The sequence below is a fragment of the Zea mays genome, chromosome 9, assembly GCF_902167145.1.
Source record: "Zea mays cultivar B73 chromosome 9, Zm-B73-REFERENCE-NAM-5.0, whole genome shotgun sequence".
Lineage (NCBI taxonomy): Eukaryota > Viridiplantae > Streptophyta > Magnoliopsida > Poales > Poaceae > Zea > Zea mays.
Window position 1 is genome coordinate 132,354,641 of NC_050104.1, and position 7,888 is coordinate 132,362,528.

At 42.7% G+C, this 7,888-nt stretch overlaps 2 protein-coding genes and 1 non-coding gene across 5 annotated transcripts; 2 read left to right on the top strand and 1 right to left on the bottom strand.

Moving 5' to 3' along the window:
* Nucleotides 1-1,109: 1,109 nt before the first annotated feature.
* Nucleotides 1,110-6,119, bottom strand: LOC103639105 (uncharacterized). 3 transcript variants are annotated; one of them, NM_001395061.1, is made up of 14 exons: nucleotides 5,627-6,119; nucleotides 4,589-4,667; nucleotides 4,415-4,504; nucleotides 4,298-4,342; nucleotides 4,136-4,171; nucleotides 3,901-3,954; nucleotides 3,715-3,816; nucleotides 3,256-3,366; nucleotides 3,011-3,144; nucleotides 2,867-2,906; nucleotides 2,427-2,489; nucleotides 2,160-2,335; nucleotides 1,844-2,041; nucleotides 1,208-1,702 (listed from the first exon to the last, which is right to left on the bottom strand). In NM_001395061.1, exons 1-14 carry the CDS (start codon nucleotides 5,902-5,904, stop codon nucleotides 1,408-1,410), a joined length of 1,701 nt encoding a protein of 566 aa, NP_001381990.1. In that variant the 5' UTR covers nucleotides 5,905-6,119; the 3' UTR covers nucleotides 1,208-1,407. The 3 variants fall into 3 exon arrangements, with proteins under 3 accessions (XP_035818290.1, XP_035818289.1, NP_001381990.1); XM_035962397.1 differs by having other exon boundaries at nucleotides 1,110-2,041; nucleotides 5,627-6,118; XM_035962396.1 differs by lacking the exons at nucleotides 3,715-3,816; nucleotides 3,901-3,954 and having other exon boundaries at nucleotides 1,110-1,702; nucleotides 5,627-6,118.
* Nucleotides 6,120-6,229: 110 nt separating this feature from the next.
* Nucleotides 6,230-6,392, top strand: LOC111590238 (U1 spliceosomal RNA). The gene has a single exon (XR_004852946.1). It is a non-coding gene; the product is annotated as a U1 spliceosomal RNA (small nuclear RNA).
* LOC100278403 (uncharacterized) lies at nucleotides 6,232-6,663 on the top strand. Its single transcript, NM_001329196.1, has one exon. The coding sequence runs from the start codon at nucleotides 6,307-6,309 to the stop codon at nucleotides 6,436-6,438; it is 132 nt and encodes a 43-aa protein (NP_001316125.1). The 5' UTR covers nucleotides 6,232-6,306; the 3' UTR covers nucleotides 6,439-6,663.
* Nucleotides 6,664-7,888: the final 1,225 nt, after the last annotated feature.

Genomic DNA, 7,888 nt, shown 5'->3' on the forward strand with positions numbered 1-7,888 from the left:
GGCTAACTGAACCGGAGCAACCCAATCCTTGAAGAACAGCAGAGAACTGGTTTGCGTCGATGAACATCCAAAATCCAAAACCAAATAAGCAGAATGAATCGATGCCTGTTGAGATGCTCGGCTGTTGAGATTCGAAACCAGTCAACAACTCAACAATCTGAGGGAGATGGGGGGAGATTCAGAGGGGGCCTTTATATCTGAGGGGTCGGCTAGTACGGCGCTGCCCGCAACAGCTGGGCGCGGATGCCGTGGGCGCGAGGCCGGGGCTGGCATGTGTGGCGGCTGTTGCGTGAGATCGGCGGGGACGGGATGGCGCGGGGACGGCGCCGCCCGCAACAGCCGGACGCGGATGCCGCAGGCTCGGATTTGTGCGGCGACTGTTGAGATGCTCGGCGGGTTAATTTGAAAGAGGTATAAGTGTTTTTTTTGCAAAAAAATGACGCACGATGACCGTTGAAACTGGTGCTTTAGGTATAGTGTAGATATAGAAATTATCGTAAGATTTTGATCAAATGTACTAGATCGCTTGATTACACGCTATAAAAATCCAATTATGATTTGATATTTTATGTAAAAGAGGTTAAATATAAAATAGTTACTAGATTTCAGACGGAAAGGGATCAATGTAAAATAGCGGTCATCATTAGATTTTGATCAAACCCAGATCACTTGATTGCACGGTTGAATCAACATGATTGATTGAATCGGGTGTATTCTCTATTTCTTTTTCCTTATCTTTTTTAATGTTTTTCTGTTTGGGCATGATCTCTTCCTTTTGTGTTTAATATCTTCGTAGGCAAGCCAGATGTGCCAATGGCCCAATGTATCTTCGTAGTCGTAGGGTCGCAGCTATATGAAATTGCAAGCAACTCACAACCCAAACGCGCATTTCAATATAATAAACTTGGAAGAAGAAAAACAGTCCAATCTGGCAGAATTATCATTATCAAGTTATGTTATGAAAAATGAAAGTACAATTTCATGGAAAGAAGAATATAAGGTACACGAAGAAGTGCATGCCTGATGTTACGTTACGTTTTGTAGTGAAGTACAATGACGATTACAAACTGAAAACATCAGCGAGTGAGCACAGCAGGAAGCTTCAAAGGTGTGACAGATTGCTACCCATTTGTTTCCTTGATTCATGACAAAATGCAATGCTGCATCAGTACAACACTACAGCATATGCAATCCTTCACCCGCTGGTGTATTGTATGCTGGAGCCTCTTACAAGTTACAACAGATTGTTTGAAATGTACAGCATGGTTTTACACGCTGTTTTAAGTGAAGACTGTACGGATGGACAATGGCCTTTACTTATACAGCAAAGCTGCTGAAGAAACAAATGTTAGCATGCACAAGCACAACTACCAGAATTCCAGAAACCAAGCTAATGCCTCTGTCAAGCTACCTAATTGTGAAAACCTGTAGCTTTTCGGCACTTAAGCAACCAAGGTACCTCTCCCCAGTTGAACTTTCAGCATACCTTAGATCAAGGACCGGTTGCCTGTGGGGCTTGAGATCGGTGTACCGCTGAAACGAAGGCAGCCGCCAAGTCCGGACTCCGTACAACGATTCATCTCCATAGGCAAATAGATGCTGATTGTCTCTGCAGGGTATTATTGCAGACTTCGACATTCGCAACTCACTTACGCTACCACTGCAGATATGGTCCCTGGCAAAGGATGTGGCGGTGGTTCTCCTAAGGCCTAGTTTGGGTACTCTAGTATTGAAGTGGTTTGGAGGGATTGGAGAGTGTATAAATCCCCAATAGATCAAAAACTCTCATAATACATCACAATCCACTCCAATCCCTTTCATTACTAGATTACCCAAACTAGACCTAAGGAGTGTGTGGCATCCTAGTTTTCCTGAACCGGTGGGTGCCGGTGATTGTGGTGTAGACGCTTGAGATGTGGCGATAGCGTCTGGCAGCTCAACTCTCGGGCGATATGAAGCCACCAGGACATCACTTGATGGAGAGCTGCACGCAAGAGATATGCAGACCCCTTGGTTTTCCATCCCACTTACCAAACTCGGCCTGAAAAAAGAGCCCAAACTCATGGGAATGGGAACTACAAATAACCAAACCCTAAACTTAAAGACCACGAGAAGCACATCAATAGGAACTGCTGAATTGGGTACAGACTACAGCATACCTGTTTTCGCTGGCATCCCAAACGCAGGGTCCTATAGAAGAAGCAGAAAAAACCTTCCTGGAACCACTGCCATCTACAGCGCAGTGTATTGTATGAACTGGGTGTGTTGATAGACCCATGCTAGAATGCAAAGGTGCTGAAGTTTGACGGATATCAAAGACTAATAGCATGCCGTTCTGAAAATTTCAGACAAAAATAACTTCTATTGAACACTTCAAAGAGCGCCAAAAGCTTTAGAAGAATCACAAGGCATTCCAAAAAGTACACCTGTAACCCAGCATAAATATGACTTGAAGTAGTATAATCCCCTGAACAGGACCAACCAGGAGCCTGCAAGACATCACAATACAGAAGATTAGCAGGACAGCATAATCACTCTGACTGGTTCACTCGCTCCTACTTAAGCAACTGCTAGCTATTCAGCACCTTAAAATCAAATTAAGGAAAAACTATGCATGTCTCTGTAAATAACAAGTGCCCTGATTACCAAGCACTTGTTGATCTTCTTAAAATTAAAATACATAATGTAGTGAGTGTATAGTGATCGTTTTTCAGTATCCAAGAGTTAGAACTACTACATGAGAACAAATAGAAATGGAACAGGCCTATTCATACCTAGTTCTAGAAAAAGCAATGTTTACTTTTGGTAGCATGAAGAGCGTTAAAACAGTTGCAAGTTTTGTGAAATTGCAAGGTCAAAGAATTACCGGCAGATCATATTGAAGGACAACATTGTTGGTAGCCACACTGGGATATATGGGATATAAAACATACGAACAAAGGTCAGATATCGGAGTAAATGTAGCCAAGAAACCAGTGAAGAATAAAACTTGCACACTTTCTTTACAGACCTGAAAATAGACAACTTCCTGCCCAGTGATGCAAAAACAACATGGCCCCCAGGCAGTACACAGATATCCCTAATAGCTTTAGTACCAGGAGGAAGGTGGATTTTCTCCATTCCATGTCCATGAAACATGCTAACCTGTTGAAATTAAGAATTGATTTGCGAAAGGTGAATAATCAACAAAAGTTTGCTGTAAAAATTGTTACTCACCTTAAGTCATTAAGCAAAAGCTTCTCTTAAGACTTGTACCTTTGTAAGTATGTGTTCAGCACTAACTCCATGTGCCCTTCCCGAAGTGAATATAATTTGACTGGATGCATCTATACCCATGACCCGAGCTCCATCGACCAAAAACTCATTCTACAAAACATGCTGCAATTGTGAGTCGGTGAATGATGAAGTTAACTCTACTGCTATAGTGATGCTGCTGTTCCACTAACTGTATGATTGAAGTTGGCATGATAAGAGGCACATGCTTCATAAGTAGTACTCCATCTGTTCAAAATCGGTACGCATCTTTTGCTACATGCCTAGATATGCATTATTTCTAGATACATAGTAAAAGCTATGTATCTAGAAAAAACAAAACAACCTAGAACTTGGAATGAAGAGAGTAGTAAACACTGAAGACTGAACAGCTATAGTAACATTAGGGTGCATAATCAAATGGGGCTAGAAAGAGGGAATCAGACAACACTGAAAACGGACCTGGAGAGCAAAACTTGACAGATTGCTGTGGTCAATGTCCTTTGTATGTGAGGCAATTAGCTCAGCCCCTAGTATTCCATCTGATGACTGCTCTGCCACTCTCTTCACAGTTGATTGTAAAAATGTTAACAATAAAGCATCTATTACAACGATCAATCGTTAAAATCAAGTGATACTAGTGCTTACCTGTCTCTTTTTGTTTGATTCATATATTACATTTTGTTGCAACATAATCTGCCTCTGCAGGTGATATTAGGAAACATAAAGGACTGAACATGACCCTCTACTGAGCGTGTAAGGGTTTATGCACAGAAAGTATTGCTCAATTTAATTTGTAATAGAGTACATCAGGAGTCACCCATGTTTCCTCAGAGAAATTGGTCAATTCGGTTACTGAGACAATATTTCATCTGTGTGGTACCTTATGCTCTTTTATCTCCTCAAGTAATTTTGCTTGCTGCATGGAAACATAAAGAAAGCATCAGCTTTGGGAATAGGATATGCAAGTTGTATTAATTGCTCCTGGACGGAATGACCATAATGTTAAAGTAGGAACAAAGACTGTACGAAAGAGGGAGCTTACTTGCTTCTCAAGATATTCATTTCTCTCTCTCAAGGACAATACTTGCTGCACAAATCAAACATGCGTCACTAGATGACCACAGCTCACTAATACCACCAAGGAAAGTAAGTGACTAACATTTTCAAGATCATTATTGGGAACAACAATCTCTGGTACATAGAGGTTGATGATGTTGTTCTGTGTATATCTCTTGCCACATTGAGGACACTGAGTAAGTATAAACAATGAATCTGATCAATCAGAAGGATCCCCAAAACAACACTATTATTCTGAGCTCAATAGCCATCATACCGGTGCCTTTTTCTTGCCGTACTGCAGTAACCACATCTCTAAGCAATGTCTGCCGTAGACATGTCCACAAGGGATGCAACTAGACGTGGAATATCACACAGTTAGCAAATTAAGATCCTCCTCTCGCAATGGTATGAATATAAGCAGGTATACCAAAGGTGAATTTGTGCCTACTTTTGTGTGTGACTGGAATCAAAGGATTGAAAGCAAAGGTCTGGAACCAAACCCAATACTGACAAAAGGTCTGCACACGACACTCCTAGTTGGATTTGTTTTTTTTTTCTTGTCGGCCTATTTGTGCATACACTTCTGCGTGGACAGTAGCACATGATTTTTCTGTAGGAGTTAAAACATCAGCCGAAGAATGCATGTGCTACTCTTTTGTGTTAATGTAAATTATCAAGAAACTGAAACAGATCAGCAATATTGTAATCTGTAAGTGCAAACTGAAACAGACTTGTGCTGCAATTTTCAGACTATTCGTAATGGTCAGTTTAATTGTGATAAGTTCAATGAGGTTCACTATCACATAGATTCATCAACGCGTGGGGACTCGTCCGCGACGGCGGCATGAGGACTCGCATACGACGGCGGCAGGGAATGGTCTGCCGTCCCGCGATGGCGGCGTGGAGATAGCCCTGCGATCCCAACGTCTAGTACGCGCACCACGGCACCAGTAAACTCTAAATTTAGCTAGGATTTTATCCAGCCTGTTGGAGTTGCTCTAATCTCCAGCGAATTAGCGCAGTTATATCCAGATCCAGAGGCTTATAAACGCATAGCAATTGTGCACTCCTAGAGATGAACTCCCACTACACCCAATTACAATGCTCATGGACCACAAGAGTCACCATCTAAAAACATAAATAGCGACTGGTTAGAAAACACAGTACGCTGATTTCGAAATTCGTGGTTTCAGCCAACCGGCATAGCCGCACAGGTACTAGATCAGCTGATCATTAGAAGTTGTGAACCACGCGAGACAACAAGTTGGTCCGCAAACCCACAAAATCACTGAAATATACAATTCCTCCTCACCTCACGCGATGCGCACCATCAGCGGTCCACACGACCATACAAATGGGGCAGCTGGGAAGGCATGGGTCCTCCGCCTCGGCTTCACTCTCCGCCGCCTTATACTTGCTGGCAGAGCCGCCCGGGCTCCTCGCACCGTCACCGGATCCCTCGCTCCCCTCCTCCTCCTCATCGCTCCCTTCCTCACTCGAGCCGGACGAGCTCACTTGTACAGCCGTGGGAGCAGCCACCTCTGGGGCCGGCCGCGGCCGCCTGCCCCGGGAGCCCGACCGTGACGGCATTGGGGTGGCCGTCTGGCCGAGCTTCGCCGCGACCGGATTGGACTATTGGAGAGCGGCAGAATGAACTGGATTGGGAAAAGAAATTTCAGCGAGTGATGGCGCCGGTCGGTGAGCGAGCAACAAAAAGGTTGGCGCGCACGAGTCGGAAGATTTCATGGGCTTTCGTTTATGGGCTCTGCAAAATAACGAGCGCTCGCCCACTTCCAGCGCTCGAGCGACAGGGTGACTGGGTGAGGCACGTTTCGGTTAGTCCCACCTCGCCGCCTGAAGATGGGTGCGACGCGTGAGGAGGCTACATAAGCAGTGCCCCTGCCTACTTTGCAACATACTTACCTGGACGGGGTCGACTGGCTATCAAGAAGGCCCGTGGCCTAGATCAATGGCCCACATTGCACTTGGTGGATGCGTTGGCTTACCATCTCCCCAAGTGGGAGAGTGGACGTCATAATTTGTGGTAGATGGGGTACGCGACGCAGTTCAGGTCTCGGTTTGCTGCTTCTTGATCAGTTCAGATCTCGGTTTGCTGCTTCTTGATCCAGATCAGGGTTTCTGATCCATATAGTCTGTACTTTGTTACAAAAATCATGTAATTTTAAAACTTTTTCCCATATCTGGGTTCCTGATTTATGAAGTCTACAGTTCCGGCGCCTGGCCCCTGCCAATTCTGATTTGGGTTCTTTTGGGCCAGATCTGGGTTCTGAACCATGTAGACTTTGTTTCATGAGCCGTTCATGAGCCGTTTATGCGCTGCAGTCTCATCCACGTCTGCAAGAAATGATGAACAGACCGTCGGAAAAAAAAGTCAAGCAAAAAAAATAGAAAAATAGGGAGGCTGATGGCTGTGGAAAACTGTTGGAGCACCGTAATTCTGCAGCTGATTATTAAATAAATATAGTCTAATTATAAAGCTAATTACGTAAAATTATTAAACCTAATTAGTTCTGTTTATTTAATGATTATAATAGATATTCAAATATTTGATGTGATACGAACTAAACTTTAGTCAAAGAAATTAGGCACGCCTCTAAAAGTAGAATTTTAGGGGTGTTTGACATTACTTTGGTTCTAGCTTAAACTGTGGTGTATAATATAAATTTAAATGATTTAAAAATATTTTTAATCTGAATAAAAAATAAAATAAATTATCTAAATGTCTTCTAAAAGTTTGCAACTTCAACTTACATGATTTTTTTAAAAGTTTCTAATGACCCGCTTCATCTAAATGTCTACTTTGGGTTACATGAAGTCCAAGTAGTCCCAAATAGGACCTTAGATCCACGGTTTGCCGACTCAATATGTCCACAATAGAGCTCTTGACACTTGTCTCACAAAAAATGGAAACCTACACTTGTCTCACTAAAAGTGGAATCTTAGATCCACGCCGAAAACATGTGATTCAAAAAAGTTGAAGCGCTCGTAAATGTGGCCTTAATGTACTCCGTCCTAAATAACTTACAATCCTTCTAACTTTATTGGAGAATGGAGAGTCCCTTCCAATCAACAATAATCTCCAATAGTCACTCAACAATACTATAAATTCTAGATGACGACAATCACTAATCGAAACAAGAGAATAACCAGTCAAAGATCGCTCGACTAGTGCCACAAGTTGTAAAAAAATGAAATGCATTAGAAACTTTTAACCTTGACCAAATGATGATCTGAATTATGCAAGTAAGTAGAGTTTATTTCTTTTCCCTAAACATGTGTGCACAAGTGTATGGAGTGCCAAAAATATAACCACAACTGACCACAAGGTCTATTTATAATTTCCAAAAAATCTATCTCTTACCATTTTGGTGAGAGCTGGTTGGTTGTAGAGGCACTAGTGTCTCCATCGGGTAGTTTCCAACTACACAAAATCTATCGTGTTGCTTGTCATGCTCACGCCGAATATGGCGCCATATATAGCAACTGCTTGTTAGAGCTAAGTATCAATTTATATGTTTTTTGAGTTTGCTGGCTTGTGTATTAAGGACACTCT